General features: G+C 40.4%; 2 protein-coding genes across 8 annotated transcripts in view; both read left to right on the top strand.

Annotated features, from left to right (window-relative positions):
- LOC139554727 (regulation of nuclear pre-mRNA domain-containing protein 2-like) overlaps positions 1-12,302 on the top strand; it is a 54,256-nt gene extending 41,954 nt beyond the window's left edge. For 2 of the 5 annotated variants that reach the window (XR_011670886.1, XR_011670883.1), the window contains exons 12-14: positions 10,034-10,102; positions 10,445-10,501; positions 11,151-12,302. The gene's annotated coding sequence lies outside the window, so the exon portion shown is untranslated. Of the gene's footprint in view, positions 1-1,979; positions 2,318-10,033; positions 10,103-10,444; positions 10,502-11,150 lie in introns of those variants that run through there. The other 3 variants (XR_011670884.1, XR_011670885.1, XR_011670887.1) reach the window with 3 other exon arrangements.
- Positions 12,303-12,797: 495 nt separating this feature from the next.
- On the top strand, positions 12,798-18,298 carry LOC139554728 (uncharacterized). 3 transcript variants are annotated; one of them, XM_071367801.1, is made up of 9 exons: positions 12,798-12,936; positions 13,632-13,982; positions 14,115-14,218; positions 14,299-14,392; positions 14,497-14,614; positions 14,934-15,038; positions 15,142-15,308; positions 15,443-15,617; positions 15,730-18,298. In XM_071367801.1, the coding sequence occupies exons 2-7, from the start codon at positions 13,770-13,772 to the stop codon at positions 15,195-15,197; spliced, it is 690 nt and encodes a 229-aa protein (XP_071223902.1). In that variant the 5' UTR covers positions 12,798-12,936; positions 13,632-13,769; the 3' UTR covers positions 15,198-15,308; positions 15,443-15,617; positions 15,730-18,298. The 3 variants fall into 3 exon arrangements, with proteins under 3 accessions (XP_071223902.1, XP_071223904.1, XP_071223903.1); XM_071367803.1 differs by lacking the exons at positions 12,798-12,936; positions 14,115-14,218 and having other exon boundaries at positions 13,849-13,982; positions 14,299-14,366; XM_071367802.1 differs by lacking the exons at positions 12,798-12,936; positions 13,632-13,982; positions 14,115-14,218; ... (1 more) ...; positions 14,497-14,614; positions 14,934-15,038 and having other exon boundaries at positions 15,188-15,308.
- The last annotated feature ends 3,891 nt before the right edge of the window (positions 18,299-22,189 follow it).

Below are 22,189 nucleotides of genomic sequence, written 5' to 3'. Positions count from 1 at the left end.
TTCTATTGAAAATGCTTTTGAGGCCAGGATTAGGCATAATCTGTGTCTGGGACAACTCCACTACATGACAGGCCATAATGTAGTTCAGCAAAGTAATTATATTGATCAATTCCACAGGTTTGTGATACAATTTTAGTCAAGGTACATTGTTATTCAAGCACCCTCTAGTGGTGCAATGTGACCACAATGTTATTATCAGGGTGGTGGTATGATTCACTAAGGTCTGCGTCGCAAATGGCTCCCTGGTCAAAGTATTGCACTATATAAATAATCTCGTTCCCTGACACTTCCGCCCAAATAACAAAGCCAATAAGATTGATGTGAAATTTCACGGCGTGATAGGCATTGGCTTAATCGGCTTAATCTACCAACCAAGCATCTCCCGCTACACCTTCCCCCACGTTTGTAGAAACACCTTCCCCCACATCCAGTAGAAAGAGGAGTGGGAGGCCCCGGTGCACAACTGAGCAAGAGGACAAGTACATTAGAGTGTCTAATTTGAGAAACAGATGCCTCACAAGTCCTCAACTGGCAGCTTCATTAAATAGTACCCACAAAACACCAGTCTCAATGTCAACAGTGAAGAGGTGACTCTGGGATGCTGGAATGTCATTGTATGCTGCCTTGTGATAAATACAATTTGATTTGAGTAGTGCCTGTTGTCATTGACTCATCATGGACATAACCCATTTTAACATGGACATTGCCATTGAAGGCTACCAACAGTTGAAATTAGTCAACTGGGTGGGGATTTCTATGTTGGGAGCATTCAGCCAATGAAAAACAAGAACATTTACTACTTTAAAATGGAGATGGCCTCAATGGTGCTGCCCATTCTGTAACAGAGAAAAAGATGAGTGCTCTATCTAGCTCTATGTCCTGTGCATCTCCCCTTTCATTGGCTAGAATGGTCACACCTGATCTCACCACCTGCTGACTGCCTTCCATCTTTGAGGACATGTATTTCCATTGTTTGAGCTGTCAATCTACTATCTTGTCAATATAATAGACAATCTTTGGTTGTATCGGTCCGACGTCTTGGCAATAAAGAAATTGTGTTTGTAACTCTCAAAAAACACTTTGTTTGTCATAGACGGACAAGATTAATATGAGCTGAGAGGCGAGTTCATAATGAGTTCAGGAAGCCAACCTTGAGCTCTAAGATGTTCACAGTGATGGGGAAAGACGTTTTGAAAAAATATGCACTTTTTCTCTAACACTAAACATACAAATATGTATTTTACATAAGGAAGGTGAAATCTTATAGTTAGTCGTTTTATAATTTGATGATGCTATATTTAGAAAGCATATGTCATTTCTAGCCTTATTCATACAGTTTTGTTGAATAGAAAATACATCATATAAAATATTCCATATTTGTATCATATTTGTACTGTGTACTTGAGCATTCGTCCTCAAAAGCTACTACAACTCAGCAATTTATAACTATTTTTACCAGAAAGGTGAGATTCTAACCTGTCTTGGAGTATTCTGCATTACTAGTTATTGTTTATGGCCCTCTCATAATAAATAATTACTTTTGGGGATTACGTAGATTACATTTCCGATTACATTTAGTTACATTTAACTAGTTTTAAGGGTGTAGGCTTTCTTTTCAGTGAAGTCATTCACTAGCTAGCTATGTTTTTTGTTAATTAGCTAGATGGAAGTTGTGTTTTTGCAATCCCACTGGCAGAAGTTCATGCCTGAGTCATGCCTCCATTTGTAAATTCGCAAAATTTAAATGATGACAAACACTTTACTCTGTAGGTCACTCCCGTAGAATTCTATGATCACTCCCACTAGGCCCACTTTGATTCGTTTACATCCCAGACTCATATGCGCTGTGCGCAATAGCCTGGGGACGCACGCAGCCTAATACATACCTACCGAGCTCAACTGGCCAACTGGCTGTATTGTTACGATTGATTGTCTGTGTGTAACTGTCCCTTCTCTCTTTGAATGTGTCTCTTGAAAAGAGAGGTAAGGGCTGTGAGAATGAGGAGGACAACCAGAGGGGAGCAGAGTGGTTGAGAGACAGCTGAAGGACATGCCACTGCCACTTAGTCAGGGAAAGTAAATGCAGCCAGAATGAGTGAGCATGGTGCTCCAAACACAAGGCCAGACAGGCTAATCTCTCTGTTACACACACACACACACACACACACACACACACACACACACACACACACACACACACACACACACACACACACACACACACACACACAGTATTCTACTTTGGAAGATTCTGTACATTTAAACCATGTATTTTACTTACCAGATTTGATTAAAATAAAAGCAATAATAACATGTTTACTTCTCTTTAAACAACAATAAAATATTTATATTATCATAGCAAACTGTTTTTATTGCTCAATTACTTGTATCTTTTGCATGAACTATAGGCTGACGTCATGGCCATTGTTGATGCATTATGAGGCACAGTGAGTGACAGTCTAGATACTCCCAGCTGTGTTGATAGGATCATCATATTAATATTTGTGGGATAGATCGCACTTTAAAATGTTTATAGAAAGTGCTATATCTTGAAAATGTCACCGCTGACATGCATCTTTTTTAAATATTTCTAAATCAACAGCAGACAAATGAGCAATTAGTAAAATATCCCTTTTAGTTGGTTTTAATGTAATGATAACTACAATCTGTAGTTCTCTCAGGCTTCTCTTTTGTCATCAGTGAAATTACTACAATATGACAAAAGAGATGATAATTATGTACATAACAAACCCTGGCATTTTAGTGGCTTTCTGGTAATGGTCAACTGATGTCCTTGGTCAGCTACCCCAATTATTTGTATTTTTTCTCTTCTTTTTTCATTGAAATGCACCATCTGAAATAATCTCCTGCCAATTTAAAAAATGTTTTTAAGCATCAGTCATTGTATTTTATCATTAAGTTGACTAAGATGAAATCGAAAGGTAGTTTAAAGTTCTTGGTCCTTTATCCATGCATGTGCGTAGGGATGGAAGAGGGGATAGGATTTAAGGACGGATGACAGATGGTAATCTCACCATTCGAGGGCAAATGAAGTTGTTTGGGTTGGGTACAAGATTGGCAAAAAGAGAAACACCACTGGCTATTTAAAACTGGGATGAACACATTGTGGTTTTTGGCAAGAGCTCATAAATGTTATTTATTGTGAGAAAATATTGAACAGTATGTGATTCTTTGAAGTGCCATGATTATTTAAATTGCCAAATTTTACAAATGTTTTACCCGCATGTCACGTGCAACCAGGGGGAATAGAATCCTAGACTACCTTTACTCCACACACAGAGATGCATACAAAGCTCTTCCCTGCCCACCATTTGGTAAATCTGACCATAATTCTGTCCTCCTGATTCCTGCTTACAAGCAAAAAATAAAGCAGGAAGTACCAGTGACTCGCTCAATACGGAAGTGGTCAGATGACGCGGATGCTGCACTACAGGACTGTTTTGCTAGCACAGACTGGAATATGTTCCGGGATTCATCCAATGGCATTGAGGAGTACACCACTTCAGTCATCGGCTTCATCAATAAGTGCGCCGATGACATTGTCTCCACAGTGACTGTACGTACATATCCCAACCAGAAGCCATGGATTACAGGCAACATACGCATCAAGCTAAAGGCTAGAGCTGCCGCTTTCAAGGAGCGGGAGACTACTCCGGACACTTATAAGAAATCCTGCTATGCCCTCAGATGAACCATCAAACAAGCAAAGCGTCAATACAGGATTAAGATTGAACCCCTACTACACCGGCTCTAATGCTCGTCGGATGTGGCAGGGCTTGAAAACTATTACGGACTACAAAGGGATACCCAGACGAGAGCTACCCAGTGACGCGAGCCTCCCAGACTAGGTAAATGCCTTTTATGCTCGGTTCGAGGCAAGTAACACTGAAGCATGCATGATAGCAACAGCTGTTCTGGATGACTGTGTGATCTAGCTCAGTAGCAACACCGGTAGCCGATGTGAACAAAACCTTTAAACAGGTCAACATTCACAAAGCCACTGGGCCAGACGGATTACCAGGACGTGTACTCAAAGCATGCGTGGACCAACTGTCAAGTGTCTTCACTGACATTTTCAAGCTCTCCCAGAAAGAGTTTAATAGCTACAGCTGAAGTCGGAAGTTTACATACACTTAGATTGGAGTCATTAAAACTCGTTTTTCAACCACTCAACTATTGTTTGTTCACAATAAATTTGTATTGGCAAGTCGGTTAGAACATCTACTTTGCATGACACAAGTAATTTTTCAACAATTGTTTACAGACAGATTATTTCATTTATAATTCACTGTATCACAATTCCAGTGGGTCAGAAGTTTACATACACTAAGTTGACTAGTGTATGTATACCTCCTATAGGAAGGAGGTCAGAGAACACTAAGTTGACTGTGCATTTAAACAGATTGGAAAATTCCAGGAAAGGATGTCATGGCTTTTAAAGCTTCTGATAGGCTAATTGACATAATTTGAGTCATTTGGAGGTGTACCAGAGAACTGGCAGCGTGGTGCCAGGACAACAACCTCTCCCTCAATGTGAGCAAGACTAAGGAGCTGATCGTGGACTACAGGAAAAGGCGGGCCGAACAGGCCCCCATTTTAACATGGCTGTAGTGGAGCGGGTCGAGAGTTTCAAGTTCCTTGGTGTCCACATCACCAACGAACTATCATGGTCCAAACATACCAAGATAGTCGTGAAGAGGGCACAACAAAACTTTTGTTTTTTGGCGTGGGTCCCCAGATCCTCAAAAGGTTCTACAACTGCACAATCGAGAGCATCCTGACCGGTTGCATCACCGCCTGGTATGGCAACAGCTCGTCATCTGACCGTAAGGCGCTACAGAGGGTAGTGCCTTACGGTATTCAGACCCCTTGACTTTTTCCACATTTTGTTACATTACAGCCTTATTTTAAAATAGATTTTTTTTAAATAAAATAAATCCTCTACACAGAATACCCCATAATCACAAATCAAAAACAGGTTTTTAGAAATGTTTGCAAATGTATAAAAAATAAACAATTATCATATTTTATATAAGTATTCAGACCCTTTACTCAGTGCTTTATTGAAGCACCTTTGGCAGCGATTACAGCTTAGTCTTCTTGGGTATGATGCTACAAGATTGGCACAGTTGTATTTGTGGCGTTTCTCCCATTCGTCTCTGCAGATTCCTCTGTCAAGTTTGATGGTGAGCGTCGCTGCACAGCTTTTTTCAGGTTTCCAGAGATGTTCGATCGTGTTCAAGTCCGGGCTCTGGCTGGGCCGTTCAAGGACATCCAGAGACTTGTCCCGAAGCCACTCCTGCGTTGTCTTGGCTGTGTGCTTAGGGTCGATGTCCTGTTGGAAGGTGAACCTTCACCCCAGTCTGAGGTCCTGAGAACTCTGGTGCAGGTTTTCATCAAGGATCTCTCTGTACTTTGCGCCGTTCATCTTTCCCTTGATCCTGACTAGTCTCCCAGTCCCTGCCGCTGAAAAACATCCCCACAGCATGATGCTGCCACCACCATGCTTCACCGTAGGGATGGTGCCAGGTTTCCTCCAGACGTGACGCTTGGCATTCAGGCCAAAGAGTTCAATCTTGCTTTCATCAGACCAGAGAATCTTGTTTCTCATAGTCTGAGAGTCTTTAGGTGCCTTTTGGAAATCTCCAAGCTGGCTGTTATGTGCCTTTTACTGGGGAGAGGCTTCCGTCTGACCACTCTACCATATAGGCCTGATTGGTGGCGTACTGCAGAGATGGTTGTCCTTCTGGAAGGTTCTCCCAACTCTGGAGCGCTGTCAGAGTGAACAAGGCCCTTCTCCCCTGATTGCTCAGTTTGGCCGGGCTGCCAGCTCTAGGAAGAGTCTTGGTGGTTCCAAACTTCTTCCATTTAAGAATGATGGAGGCCACTGTGTTCTTGGGGACCTTCAATGCTGCAGACATTTTTTGGTACCCTTCCCCAGATCTGTGCCTCTTCTTCTTTTTTTTTCTACTTTTTATTTTATTTTTCGCTTTGTCATTATGGTGTATTGTGTGTAGATTGCTGAGGAATATATTTTATTTAATCAATTTTAGAATAAGGCTGTAACGTAATAAAATGTGGGGAAAGTCAAGGGGTCTGAATACTTTCCGAAGGCACTGTATACATATTCTACATTGTAATACACTACCCCTACATGCCATTGTGTGCTGGAGCTATGGGTTTATTTTTCCACTGTAGGGATGCATAACTACTTTTCCCTGAAGGAGGGAAATGAGGCAAAACATACAACTTCAATTGAAGACTTAAAATCATGCCTGACAAGACCAATGAAATCATAAGCGTATCCTATTATAGTGTGGATACAGGAGTAGCCTATTCTATAATAATGGTGCTGTATGTGATGCTAGTATTATTTATCTAATTGATAAATTAAAGTGTAAATGTGGATGGGTACACTGCTTACAGTACTGCTTACAGTATTGTATAAGCAGTGGTGTAAAGTACTTAAGTAAAAATACTTTAAAGTACTATTTAAGTATTGGGGGGGGGGTATCTGTACTTTACTATTTATATTTTTGAAAACTTTTACTTTTACTCCATACATTTTCCCTGACACTCAAAAGTACTCGTTATTTGAATGCTTATCGAGACAGGGAAATGGTCCAATTCACACACTTATCAAGAGATCATCCCTGGTCATCCCTACTGATGAGCTGGTGGACACACTAAACACACATGCAGATGAAAACGTGAATCAATGAAATGATTGTTACTGTGTGAATTAAATTGTCATGTTTGGATTGTTCAAGAGTTCATTAAGAGCTATGTATTTTGTAATATTTTATTGTACTGCAAGTGCTATGGATTTATTGTTACAGGACAGCGGATAGTTCAGAGTTGATTTGATTAGAATCTGTGTTTTCCAGTCTTTTGTTTTAACTAGCTCTAAGTGCAAAGAAATGTTAATTCAGGTTTGGCATGAGTTTCTGCTTGAATTTGGTTCAAATGGAAGTGACTTTGAGAACTAACTACCAAGCTCCTGTGTGTATCAGACACACATTGTTTTCTCTTAGAGATTATTCTGAATTGAAGACACATGTAACCACGCTGTTTTAGCCTATTGGTGACAGTCTAGCCCAGCCTCACATTCAATTCGCGCATATATGTACAACATGTATTTCAGCAGACTTCGTGCATTTTTGTGTGGTTCAATTCGTTCGAAAATACACGAATTTATGTGCTACTTAATTCGTGCGAAAAGACACGAATTTAACCAGTAGGCGACACACAAGCCTTTGCAACAACCATAGACGCGATCGCCTGTATTTCATTATTTATTTAACGTTATGAAAATATATAGATATTTTGTTCTTTTTTTAACCCCTATTAAAACATTGTGGTTGTATGCCTATATGTACTGTTTTCGATTTTTATGAACAGACTTTTCAGTATAGAATGAATGTAAGCAATGCATGATGGCTAATGGTGTTTTATTCGGTTGTAGTTCCATGTATTTCTTAAAAAACAAACGTGTAAACCATTTTTATTGACCAGAATGTAACTGAAAATACAATGGCAGCCTTGCCATTTTTTCCCTTATAACATTTGGGGAAACGTATGCAGTCATTGTAGTCTTAAATTTTGTTGGCCTACCAAAACATTAACCCGTAATAAGGCTAGGGTGGCTGAGTAAGCACCTTTTCACTAGAAGCTTTCTTGTGTTCAAATTACCGTCAGTGCGAAATAGCTAGAAAGCTTTCGTATCTCCACTTGGCTGCACCTACGGTTATGAGAACGATAAATAAAGTGCAATACCTGCGTCGACCTGTGACGAGCAGCAAAACACCGGAAAGCTTCTAGCCTACCGGAAAGTTACAAGAAGAACAAGAATGGTTACCTCATCCGGTCATGTGACATTTGTTGTTTATAGATTTTTCGCCCACACTAGATGTCTGGACCCTGGACAGGTAACAGGTAGGTCGCCAGTTCGTCCCTTGTTGTCAGAAAATACAGCATGCATACACATTCGTTTTGTGTTAAAGTGTTTGGTTTAAAAAATGTGTTAAACCAGTAAGGAAGGTTACGTAACTAAGGTGAATAAAGAAAGTTGCATACACAACATAGAATGTAGAAAGAGGAGGAAGGGAAGCGCTACTAAGGTACACAATAGTACATTTTGGTAGATAGAAGGTGCTCTTTGGTAAAAGGGGTAAATTGGTCATCAAAAAGAAAGGAGGACCAAGCCACTCCTCATATAATTAATTAAAATTTCTCTATTAGTATGGCATGTTCAATAGAAACAAAGTTTAAACTGACGCGTTTCGGCTGCATGGCCTTCGTCAGGGAGTAAAAAAAAAAAAAAAGTCCTCTTTTGTACAGATTTTCCAATTAGCCCTAATTGGAAGAGGGAGTGGTTACAAAATTGATTGGACACACCTAGTAAGCAATAATATACACATTAAAAGGTGAAATACTGTAGCTATGTTATCATAAACATACAACTCCAAGTTAGAAGTATCAGAACACTTAGAAAGGTAGTTCTAACCTTACATATTACTGGGAGAAGTGTCAAGAATAAGAAAGCAATATATTCCATAGTACGCTAGAACACAGCAAAACATGAACAACAGTCTAAACATAGCTGAGGGCAATTGAGCAAAAATGTCCACTAGATGACAGCAAATGAATCTATCACGACCCTACAGGAAGGGTGAGAAATCCATATCTTCATTTAAACCAGGGTATTTAGTGGCCTGTAATTTGTAAATCGCAAAACTTTCCCATTGGTTTAACTGTTTAAGACGGTCCCCTTTTCTAATAGAGGCGGGAATATGATCAATACCCATAGCTTGTAGGGAGGCAGGGTTGCCATGGTGTAAGGACTTGTAGTGCCTTGCCATGGGGTAGTCTTCATTGCCTACCCGTATGGCGTACTTGTGTTCCGCCAAGCGGTCTTGAAGGCGTCTCTTTGTCCGTCCAATGTAGAACACCTTGCACTGTGGACATTCCAATCTATAGATGGCATGAGTGGTTTTGCAGTTAATGAAATGCTTGATGTAATACTCCATTTTGGAAGCTGTGTCAACAAAATACTTATTCTGTGCAATATTTCTGCAATGGTTACATTTAAAAGAGCCCTTGGGTTTGTGGTCAAGCCAAGTTTTTTGAGAGTCACCCGGAAGATAACTGTGGACTAATTTGTCATTTAGGGTAGGTAACAAGTCGTACATTACCGGTAATGTAACCCCTACAGCTCCCATACGTGCATAAATATTCCCAACACAACCCCAGCACCACAGCGTTATGATTTATCATTGCTTTTTGTTTGTCAAAGTAGACCCCACATGGCACAAATGTGAATTTAAACATAGACTCCGTGATATGACCTGAACACGGGCATCAATGATATTGCCCATTGAGCATGAGGCACAAGGATGCACTTGTTAGCATCCTTGTGAATTTCTACACATGTTGGCTGTGTGAGTGACCCAGAACGTGGGTCTACTGCAGGTGCCTTTCCTCAGCTGACAAATCACTTCAACTTATGTGAAAATAAAATCCTTGCTTGTGCTCCATTTGTGCACAAGCAAGCCATGCTTGTGGGAGACTTTTATTAGTGAGCCAGCCATGATAATTGAAATGCACTTTTTAGGAAAATAAGAAAAAGACAAACAAGCCTCCAGGGATTAGGTTCAGATGGAGACAAAGGGATGAGAGAGGACAGATTGTTCCTCAAACCAGGAAGGCAACTACATCCACTTCTGTTGGTAAATTTCATCCCGTCTAGGTGTTTAATTTTATTGGTCCCTGATCTGACTTTTTCCTTTCAAACATACTGTATCATAGCATATCAAACGTTTGTTGCCGTGCCATAGGCCGGTCTAGTACCATCTACCCACAGCACATAATACATTACATGCCGGTATGAGCCCACCTTTCCCTGTCTCTAACTGTTGTCTGTCTCTGATGAAAATACATATTTAACGAAAGGAGAGTCCGAATTCCAGCAAATCTTTTGAATTAAAAACCTTTTTATTACCAATTTTTTCAGCTCCAAGGGCCAGTACATCAAGAGCCAGACTAGTGCACCATTTTGGGCCAGTCACTGAGGAAGAATCAGGTATTGATGAGCGATTGAATATATTAATCTATACAATTCCTTGTTATTCAGTGGGCTTGTAATTAATTTATTGTATTTTTATTAAATCTATCATTGGTAGTTGAAACAATAACAAAGCACACTCCCCTCCCCTGTTTTGGTTAAAAGCTAGGTGATGGTGTTGGCGAAATGTAACAGCTTTCAATTTATTGACAGAGCTATTATTGCAATAACTTACCATCAATGTTATTAAAATAATAGTTTTAACCATATATCATTTAATATAAATTCAAAAATGGCTTTATCAACTTCTGAATGCCCCTTTAAGTCTAATCCTTTCCTTTTTTGCATATCTTATTTTAGAGACAAGGACCAGTGTATTGGAATCCACTCCAGTTTTAAACATTGATGAAGAAATAGGTATGTTTAAATGCTTTAGCTTTCAAAATTGTGGTCATCTTGGTGTTACTGAATTATACTGCACTACATCTTTATTTTGACAGTGATGCAACATTTTTAAATGTGTCTCAAGTCTCCAGAATTTCGGGATTTGAGATCAAATGTTTGATATGAGGTTACAGTACAGAATGTCACCTTTTGTTTCAGGGTATTTTCAGACTTTTCTGATTTACCGTTTTAAAATGAAAGCACTTTATATGTCTAGTTGCAAGTTTTATTAGTCGTATGTACAGGATACTGATGGTAACACCATCCAGCGAAATGCTTACTTGCAGGTAGCTTCTCTACAAAGCAATTGAAAATGCTGGAGTATAGAGACAAATTCAACATTTTAGCATCACTGTCCAAATACTTCTGTAGGGGAGTGCAATAACAACATCCTGGCAGAGCTTTTTCATCCACATTTCCTTTAATATGAAGCAATCTGCCATTCCACATTATGGAGTTTGTCTTAGTTGAATTCATTTACAGAGTCGTTCCTTTTGTAACCACTGTCTGTAATTGTGAAAGCTGGAAGCATTTGCCTTTGAGGAGAGTTTACTCTGTAGTCAAAATACACAGAGTGTACAAAATATTCCTAATATTGAGTTGCACTCCCTTTTGCCCTCAGAACAGCCTCAATCCGTCAGGGCATGGACTCTACAAGGTGTCAAAAGCGTTCCACAGGGATGCTGGCCCATGTTGACTCAAATGCTTCCCACAGTTGTGTCAAATTGGCTGGATGTCCTTTGGGTAGTGGACCATTCTTGATACACACTGGAAAATGTGGATCGTGAAAAACCCAGCAGCGTTGCAGTTCTTGACACAAACCGTTGGACCTGGCACCTACTACCATACCCCTTTCAAAGGCACTTAAATATTTTGTCTTGCCCAGTCACCCTCTGAATGGCACACATACACAATCCATGTCTCAATTGTCCCAAGGCTTAAACATCCTCCTTTAATCTGTCTCCTCCCCTTTATCTACACTGAAGTGGATTTAACAGGTGACATCAATAAGGGATCATAGCTTTCACCTGGTCAGTTTGTCAGGGAAAGAGAATGTTTTGTACTCGGTATGTTTTTGCTCTTTTAAGAACATTCAGAATTTCTATTCGACGATGGGATCAAGTTCTATTGTTTGATATTCCAATTTAGACTTTACTCAATATTTTGGTCTGCCCTGTAATTGAATTTACTGTCGAATCAAAGCTGAGGTTTTTGGCTTGTCACACCATATATTGTGCAGAGATATATTTGCTGTCACCTACTTACACCCCTATGTGCGTTTTAGTAGATTAATTATATAATATTCTTAATTTAATCCTTTTCCCATTTTTGTGTTTTCAAAAAAGCAATACTTCATAGAGAAATTAACATCCTCCTAGCTGACTTAGAAGACCCTGAGTGTTCAAATCCTGCTGTGCCTGGTGCATCACACAGTTGGAGTGTGAGGAAGGAACTCTCACAGGATAGGTGGAGGGAGTCCAGGCCTGAGATTGTAGATTCTCTGCTGGCTGCAGAGCATGCTTCTCAGAAGATCTGTCAGTCATGCAATGTGAAAAGGGCTATTCTGCGATGTAGAGACTGTCTGCCGAAACAGCTTTACTGCAAAGACTGCGATTTCTCTACACATGCAAAGTTCCCCATGCACAACAGACAGTCCATGATCGAGGGGTTCTACACGCCCCTTCCTTTAACTACAGCCATATCTCTCCACAGTGATGGCAAATATGCACTTCATGAACAGGTAGATCTGTTCAGCTCTTTTGAAGAGAATGAAAGTGTCAGCCCCAGGAATGTCCCATCTGGCGTTTATGTGGATTTTGGAGCAGCGAACTGACTTCTTTGGCAGGGTAACAATCAATTATACTCAGCTTTACCAATGTCTGACTTCAGTTTAACTATGTTACATTTTATTACAACACTTTGTGTAACAACTTTATTTCCAGTACTATAACTATGTTAAAACTTCAGGTCTCTTGCTACAGTACGTGTTAGCCTCCTGCACCACTGTCCTGCCATGCACCTTATCTGTGCCCCTCTCGCATCCAATATTTCTGCTCTTTACAACATAAGTACTCGTCCTACTTTTGCATTGGCTTTCACCTGCTTTGCTGTCAACACTATGTACTGGTGCTGCTTTAACTCAAATCCAGTCAGCCATAGTGAATTATAGTATGTTTTGTTTATACTATTGTAAGTTATTTCATATATTTTCTATATGTATTTTTCCCTTACCAGAACGGAATGATCTGTGGGGACACTTTTCAAAAAAGCTTCTTTGAGTGGACGTACTGCCGCTCTGAAATTGATCAGGTCTGTGATATACAGGACTTTGACTGCCCAGCCTGTTCACCCAGCATGCTTGCAGTGTCAGTGGACGGGAACAAGAAGCTGTATCGATTCAAAAAAGGGTATGTAAAACTATTCATAATTGATCAAATAACACCGTACTCTATATCATTTAAACAATCCAAACAAGGTTTGCCTTTTCTTTGTCCAGTGTGAACGTTTTCAAATGCAGTCGAGGTCATTTTTAGCTTAAATGTTTTGAGTTTGTAATGAAATGAATTATCAACAATGTCAAGTGTCCCACAATCAGTTACTGAGGTTGATTGCTATTTCATATGTCATATATTTAATGTATTTCACCTATCCTTTCAAGGACTGATGACAAAGAATTCTTTGATGGCGTATTTATCTGCAAGGATGAGGATGTGTCTGACTTTGTGAACTACGTCCATACAAAGACTAAACATGTACGTTTCCTGTGTATCTTCCAATCTGTGAAATAGGACTGGCCTTGGGCCATCTGACTCAAAGGCAGACTCGTTATACACTATTCCAATAAAAACATATCATTTTGGAGAGATGGTAATCCTCTCTCTTCAAGTCCAGGGTCGTTACACCACTTCCCTCTGTTCAGAAATGCAACACACTTTACAAGTGCTTCTTTTTGACAGTTAATCTCCAACTTCTGATCTCCATTGTAGCAAACACAGGGGGTAGCTCAGCGCCATCAGCTAGATTTTAAAAACCTAACCACTGTCCCGTTAACACTTCCCCCAAACATTTTTTTCTACCTATACTCTTCTACTCCCTTGTCTAGGGTTATGGAAAAGGGGTATGTGGAGCATCCCAGTGGACTGCAGCTGAAGAGTCGTCAAGGAAAACAAACGACAAACTTGATGAAGAGGGACTCGAAGTTGCCGTCTGCCGCCACGGAATACTTCTAAGGAGCCTCAACATGATGCGTGGAGAGATATTTGCGTACCCACTGTTCTTGCAGAAGGAATTGTCTGGCAGCAGGAACATACAATTCATGTGTACGGATGTGATCTGCACATTTTGGCCATACCTGACCAAAGTTGCCCATCATTGTCCAGAGCTCGCCACTCTTCTAGACATGAAGCCACTTCTTTCCGTCGTGCATGCAAAGGCACATCGTTTGAAATGCGAGGTAAGTTTTTCTTTATTAAACTGTTCAAAGAGAATTTCCAGCTTCAGTCCTTTACAAGGCTTCCCATTTTAGATGTTTGTTATTCACATAATTGCAATATTATGTCAATATTTTTTTTTAATGTAAATTAAGATTAAGTGGGGAGGACGGAATCAGGAAGTAGCTGACACAACTCTGGGGGAGGTAGTGGAACAAGGGAACAGCTTCAATCTGTTCCAAGCAAATGTCCAAAGGACGTAAACAATTTGTTTAAGGTTGTTCTATTCAGCTATGTTAATACTTATCTGGAATAAGGAGTTCTATTTGGCTTTTCTAGCAAGAACAGACATGCTAACCATCCAGGCCATGGGGTGGAACAGAAGGAAGAAAAACAACCTGCACAGAGTATTGTCCAGAAGATACTTGAAGGGGTTTTGTGTGGATCAATACATTTATTTTAGAAGTATTATATCTATGCATTTAATTTATTTTAAAACAATTAATTATTCTGTTTTGTTTTTGTCATTATTCTCAGACAACAGCAAAAATCCAGGAGGAGACCCAGACTCTCGAAAAGTTTAAGAGTGATTCGGGTGTAGGTGATGAGACTCTGTACAACTGGACAACGGAAGTTCAGCAATGGGCTAATACAGGTAAATGAATACAAAAAATATATAATCCTAAATGTAACTCTCCTGGACTGTCACCTTGACGGAGTGGAGAGGCTTGCGTACTCCAGTGACCCTGAGCGCTAACCCTTAGAGGGTGTATTCCACCGGCAGGTGCAATCAAGCCGGACAGGTGGAAGGGTAGGAGGCAGACAAAACATTCCCTGGTTATCCAGGCTGGGGCTCACTCATCTCCACATAACAAATAATTTGTTACAGGAACCTTCACAGGCCCTATGTTCCTCCAGGAAGTGAGTGCAACTACTCACCATTGGAGATACGTTGTTAATTTATTGTATTTCAGAGGAAACAAATGAGAACATGGATGGTCCCCTGGTACTACAGAGAACAATTGAAGTCCTGTTTCTTAGCATCAAACAAAGGAAACAGAACCTCTACAGTCAGACAGGTTTGTTACATTTCATGAATATTGAATTGCACTTCATTTCTCTTTCATTTCAAAGCCATGCAATTTAACAAATAATTCCATTCTCCTTTTGTTTTGATGACAGATGGATGCAAGAAAAGACTCTGCGCAGAAAGATATTGGAAGAAAAGGACAAATTGACAGCTGCCATAGGGGAGTACAACACCCTTGTACCAGATTCAGCAATACCATCTGCAGATGAGACCCTTTCCGCAGACCTTCATGCATGGCCTTGGGAGCTGCATGGACAAAGTAAGTAGTATGTTTGTGTGTCACAATAACTATGTTTTGCTATCTTTGTTTGTTTGTTCAGTTGCACAAACACAGACAACACTGCCAGCACTGCCAAAGTTACAAATCCACATTGCATTCTTATGAATCTACAGCTGACCTACTCACAAAGAAAAATGGCCTTTGACCGGGTGATGCTCCTGAGACGGCTGAAGGAGGAAGAGTTAATTGTCCTAAAGGAAGTCAAGCAGCACTGGGAAAGCCTGAAGAGGGAATCGGAGAATGTGCAAGACCTTGCTTCACATGTGGCACTTGACTTAAGCAGGCAAAGTAGGGGAACTTTCATTAATATGTACAATTGATGTTGGCACCCTGTTATTGCTATTGTAATAAAGGAATACTTCATTGTATTTACCCTACACATTACGATTGTTGGTGTTAGGCTGGCAATTGAATCAGTCGGAAGCTGGGAGCAGAGGTCTCTTCTCCATGCTTCAAAGGAGAGTCAGCAGCCTCAGAAGACACCAGGACTCTGTCAAACTGATATACAGCAAAGCTATGGGCCAAGACACCTCCCTCCTAGAAGATAACTTCATAGATGACCTCCTGGAAGAGGACCTAGATGACATCTATGACAGCATCCACTACAGCCCTGATGACGAGGAATCTGTCACAGACTGAAGGTGTTCGTTTGGGTGGGTGCAGTTTGCACTGGGGGAAAAGTGATTCCATTTGTTTTGCATATGTGCTTTATCTGCTTTCCTAAAGAAAAATAGTTTGATCATTTTATGGAAAATAAACTTAGATGTTTCTTCCTTGACAATGTGATCATGTGGCACAGATTTGAGAAGGGCGCTATTTCTGCTTTTGCGCGGTTACATGACCAGGTCCGATGCACCCCTTCAATCTGCAGTTGCTACATCCACTTTTGGATGCTTGAAGAATATAATTTATAAATGCCTCATGAATATAGTTCACCAGCCGTACCCCATCAGATCCCAAAATATATATACACTGCTCAAAAAAATAAAGGGAACACTTAAACAACACAATGTAACTCCAAGTCAATCACACTTCTGTGAAATCAAACTGTCCACTTAGGAAGCAACACTGATTGACAATAAATTTCACATGCTGTTTTGCAAATGGAATAGACAACAGGTGGAAATTATAGGCAATTAGCAAGACACCCCCAATAAAGGAGTGGTTCTGCAGGTGGTGACCACAGACCACTTCTCAGTTCCTATGCTTCCCGGCTGATGTTTTGGTCAGTTTTGAATGCTGGCGGTGCTTTCACTCTAGTGGTAGCATGAGACGGAGTCTACAACCCACACAAGTGGCTCAGGTAGTGCAGCTCATCCAGGATGGCACGTCAATGCGAGCTGTGGCAAAAAGGTTTGCTGTCAGCGTAGTGTCCAGAGCATGGAGGCGCTACCAGGAGACAGGCCAGTACATCAGGAGACGTGGAGGAGGCCGTAGGAGGGCAACAACCCAGCAGCAGGACCGCTACCTCCGCCTTTGTGCAAGAAGGAGCAGGAGGAGCACTGCCAGAGCCCTGCAAAATGACCTCCAGCAGGCCACAAATGTGCATGTGTCTGCTCAAACGGTCAGAAACAGACTCCATGAGGGTGGTATGAGGGCCCGACGTCCACAGTTGGGGGTTGTGCTTACAGCCCAACACCGTGCAGGACGTTTGGCATTTGCCAGAGAACACCAAGATTGGCAAATTCGCCACTGGCGCCCTGTGCTCTTCACAGATGAAAGCAGGTTCACACTGAGCACATGTGACAGAGTCTGGTGACGCCGTGGAGAATGTTCTGCTGCCTGCAACATCCTCCAGCATGACCGGTTTGGCGGTGGGTCAGTCATGGTGTGGGGTGGCATTTCTTTGGGGGCCCGCACAGCCCTCCATGGGCTCGCGAGAGGTAGCCTGACTGCCATTAGGTACCGAGATGAGATCCTCAGACCCCTTGTGAGACCTTATGCTGGTGCGGTTGGCCCTGGGTTCCTCCTAATGCAAGACAATGCTAGACCTCATGTGGCTGGAGTGTGTCAGCAGTTCCTGCAAGAGGAAGGCATTGATGCTATGGACTGGCCCGCCCGTTCCCCAGACCTGAATCCAATTGAGCACATCTGGGACATCATGTCTCGCTCCATCCACCAACGCCACGTTGCACCACAGACTGTCCAGGTGTTGGCGGATGCTTTAGTCCAGGTTTGGGAGGAGATCCCTCAGGAGACCATCCGCCACCTCATCAGGAGCATGCCCAGGCGTTGTAGGGAGGTCATACAGGCACGTGGAGGCCACACGCACTACTGAGCCTCATTTTGACTTGTTTTAAGGACATTACATCAAAGTTGGATCAGCCTGTAGTGTGGTTTTCCACTTTAATTTTGAGTGTGACTCCAAATCCAGACCTCCATGGGTTGATAAATTTGATTTCCATTGATAATTTTTGTGTGATTTTGTTGTCAGCACATTCAACTATGTAAAAAAAAAAAGAAGTATTTAATAAGAATAGTTCATTCATTCAGATCTAGGATGTGTTATTTTAGTGTTCCCTTTATTTTTTTGAGCAGTTTATATTTTTTCTACTCGAATGTTTGTAAACAAAGTAAATGTAAACATACACTAGCATGTGTCAAAATAATTCAACGGGTGAGCTGAGTGTCTGCGGGTTTTCGCTCCTCCCATTGATGAATTAAGGTCACTAATTAGTAAGGTACTCCCCTCACCTGGTTGTCTAGGTCTTAATTGAAAGAAAAAACAAAAACCAGACACTGGGCTCTCCATGGAATGAGATTGACACCACTGGACTATAGCCTCGAAACATGGTGTAAACTATGGTTACATTTCTCCAGCCCCATCCCTCTGCTTTTTACAGAACCATTGGCGGGGAGAACGATTTATTGTTTCACCTGGTGATTTCCGATTTAAACATTATTAAACTGTAATGTACTGTGCTTGTGTGTGCTTATTAGTTTAGTTAATAAAAAACGAAAAAAGGTTATCCTTGTGTAACGGATGTGAAATGGCTAGCTAGTTAGCGGTGGTGCGCGCTAATAGTGTTTCAATCGGTTACGTCACTCGCTTTGAGACCTTGAAGTAGTGGTTCCCCTTGCACTGCAAGGGCCGCGGCTTTTTTTGGAGCGATGGGTAACGATGCTTCGTGGGTGACTGTTGTTGATGTGTGCAGAGGGTCCCTGGTTCGCGCCCGGGTCGGGGCGAGGGGACGGATTAAAGTTAAACTGTTACACTTGTCTTCAAGTAATCGTTTGCATCCTGATGGAGCTACATTAGTCATTGGCTTTTAAGTCAACAATTCCTTATATATGTATGAGATGTACAAATGCTTAACTAGTACTGAGTACTTTGACCAGTTACTTCTTTACTCTCAAGGAGTTTTCCAGAGGGCTACTTTACTTGTACTTGAGTACAAGAACGGACTCCCATCAGCTGCAGATGAAACCGGTTAGTTGAAAAATGTTGCCTAGGATCTACAGGCACTCGCAATGAATCATCAAAAGTATGGACACAGAATGATTGAAGTGATTATTGTATTTTATTATGCTGACCCAATTATGACCCATGACATATTTTGGGAAGAATAATGCATAGCCCTTGTGTGTGCTGCAAACTTGGAAATGTTCCTATTGAAATGGGGGTTGTCCCATCCTGAACAGGCCAGTTGCAAGACAAACTCTTAACGCTACTATTAGCAACACCATATTATTATTGAAATTAGATGAAAAAAATGAAAGTTATGCAGGCAGGTCTGACATTGTGGGAGAATTGTGAACATGCACGTATATATATCTGTGGTCACAGCGTTTGGCCACGTCTTGGTTTGGTCGTTCGGTCAGAGTTTGTTTTTGTTATGTGCGTCGCAATGCCCGTGACGTAATAGGCTGTTTCTACATTTTTAAACTATTCATAAATTATTCTTGCGCAATGTTAATTTCATTTGAATTTCGTAAACATTGTCGGATTCTATTAAATAATTGATGTAACAGATCAATTCTTATGTTACAGAAACCGGAAAAGTTGTGAACTACAAATGTGGCGCCATTTTGTAGTTTTTTTACTAACCCTAACCTGTTTGTTTTTTATCAATATCTTCGCCAATATCATTCTAATTGATGTGTAGAATGATCTGTTAGGACATACATAACGCTGTACTGCATCAGCACATGCCAATTCAATGTCTGAAGTAGTGCACTTTCTGAAATGTGTTTTTCGTCATAACTATTTAAGTTTACATGTGTGATTCTTTTGATTTAATAAGGACCCCTTACTAAACCTTCATGTCAAATAACGTTCGGATATGTTAATCTATTTTTGATTTTAAAAATCATCAAAGTTTGGGGATAAGTCAACTGTTGGTGGCGCTACTGAGCACCCCATGGCCACCAGGGGTATGGGATTGCATAATTATGTCTAATTCATGCATAGGATTATTTGTGCCAAGCCATAAATCTAAACTACAAAAAATATATATATATATATTTTGGGGGGACTCTATGACAAGAGTTGAACTCTTAAATGTAATGTAATGTACAAAGGTTTCCTAGGGATGTATAAAGGTTCATGGCAGAAAACAAGTGTATGTATAGAAATGCTTGTATAAACATTGTTACATCGATATTGACGCTTCTAGAAGTTCAAAAATAGACATTCAACAGTCTATATGTGGCCTTTCAACCCCTATACCCATGACCCACATGGCTGCATAACCGCACCTCTATTGCCATGGTCCTCGGCACATCATATTCCTGATAAGCAACAATGATGAAAATTAATTCTCACTGCCTATTCAAAAAAAGCAGTTGTGAAATTATTTGGCTTTCACCTTCATTAAATATTTTCCGTGGACAACTAGCCTAGAGACCAAGCAGATAGACGGTCTGCCTCTATGCGCTAAACATGTTGCATGCCAATATCACTCAGGGGTAGGCCTATATCCAACATATTTAATGCAGGTAAAGTAATATATGTAATAGCATTATATATACTGTATATATAATCTTTATATATATAATCTATGTTGATTTACACGTAGGCCTATGTATTATAATATATAGCCTAGCTGCGCCTAGCCTATGGGCCTATAATAAACTTGGATATGAATTGCGAAGTTCAAGGTCAGTCGGCCAAAATGCTGTCCCAAAATGCAACATTCTCATCCCTTTTGATGATTCTTTTCTCATTACTGAGACATTCACTAAGTACTAAAGTTGATCAGCCCAATCCACTGCTCATATCTAATGTATCAACATTGTACTATGTGCCTAGGCCTAACATTGTACTATGTGCCTAGGCTTCTGGTCAAAAGTAGTGCACTTTCAAGGGAATAGGGTGGCATTTGGGGAAAAAATGATCCAGTACCTTTATCCATTGAACTAACATTCTTCCAGTAGAAAGACAGAAGGAAACAAGTGTCCTTCAAATCTCAGATTTGCATTAATTTGTTCCAAACAGAATGTTGTAACTTTACTATATTGGAAAAGGCCCACGTAAAATGAAGAACTGTGTATGTTAACCTGTGCGCCTTTTCTAATAGTGCGCCGGCGTTTTATTTCAGGACTACGGAGAGCTACTGTTAGCTAGTGCGGCAGAAATGCAGGGTATGCCGTGGCGAGTTCAGAACCACGGCAGTGGAGACTGGAGTGTCACTAACAAAAACGAAGACCACAAAATGATTTTTGCCTACTGTAAACATTGGCATTTCAAATCACGATATGAATCTGATTTTCAACAACCATCTGACCTACTACTGTCTGATTCATATAGCTTGTTCTTTATTATATCAACTGATTGCTTCTGTATGGGGTGCTTTGGCTGAAAGACCAACACGTTCGATCTGGAGAAAAATAGACTATTAAACTTGCAAATTAACTGTCTTTAGTAACTATAATTGTATCTACTCCATAAGATAATCAGCTATGTGCATTGTGTTATAGAAATAGGCATAGACTAAAGGTAAAAAATGAGAGTGAAATTAAACGTATATATTTAATAACATAGTAAAATGAATCAATACAAACATAAAAGACAAAAATATTCAACTTCTGACTACTTTAATACACATAAGTTAATTTATCACAATACTTTTTGTCCCCCAAAATGGGGGGGCTATGCACAAAATGTGCTGTAATTTGTAAACGGTTCACCAGATATGGATGAAAATACACTCAAATTAAAGCTGATAGTCTGCACTTTAACCTCATAGTCATTGTATAATTTCAAATACAAAGTTCTGGAGTACAGATCCAAAACAACAAAAAATGTGTCACTGTTGCAATATGTTTGTATCTCACTTTATATGAAGAATATCTAAATGCATATTCTCATGAAACTGATTGAGATCAAATGGTTGGCATGCTGATGCTCCATGAATGTTTCAATGGTAAACCATGGTGAATTTGGCCAACCATTTATGATTGACAGTGATACATGTGAAGGGAGAGTGAGGAATATATTTGTGCATAAAGTAGGTTAAACTGGAGAAACGCGGTCCTCGGCCTCGCATTTCTTGCCACTGTAAGACAAGAAAGAAAACATAAGGAATGTCATGTTTTTAAGCAGAAATACAGTGGGGCAAAAAAGTATTTAGTCAGCCACCAATTGTGCAAGTTCTCCCACTTAAAAAGATGAGAGAGGCCTGTAATTTTCATCATAGGTACACTTCAACTATGACAGACAAAATGAGGGAAAAAAATCCAGAAAATCACATTGTAGGATTTTTAATGAATTTATTTGCAAATTATGGTGGAAAATAAGTATTTGGTCAATAACAAAAGTTTATCTCAATACTTTGTTATATACCCTTTGTTGGCAATGACAGAGGTCAAACGTTTTCTGTAAGTCTTCACAAGGTTTTCACACACTGTTGCTGGTATTT

This window comes from Salvelinus alpinus, chromosome 26, assembly GCF_045679555.1.
Source record: "Salvelinus alpinus chromosome 26, SLU_Salpinus.1, whole genome shotgun sequence".
Lineage (NCBI taxonomy): Eukaryota > Metazoa > Chordata > Actinopteri > Salmoniformes > Salmonidae > Salvelinus > Salvelinus alpinus.
This window is presented reverse-complemented; position numbering and strand designations above follow the sequence as displayed.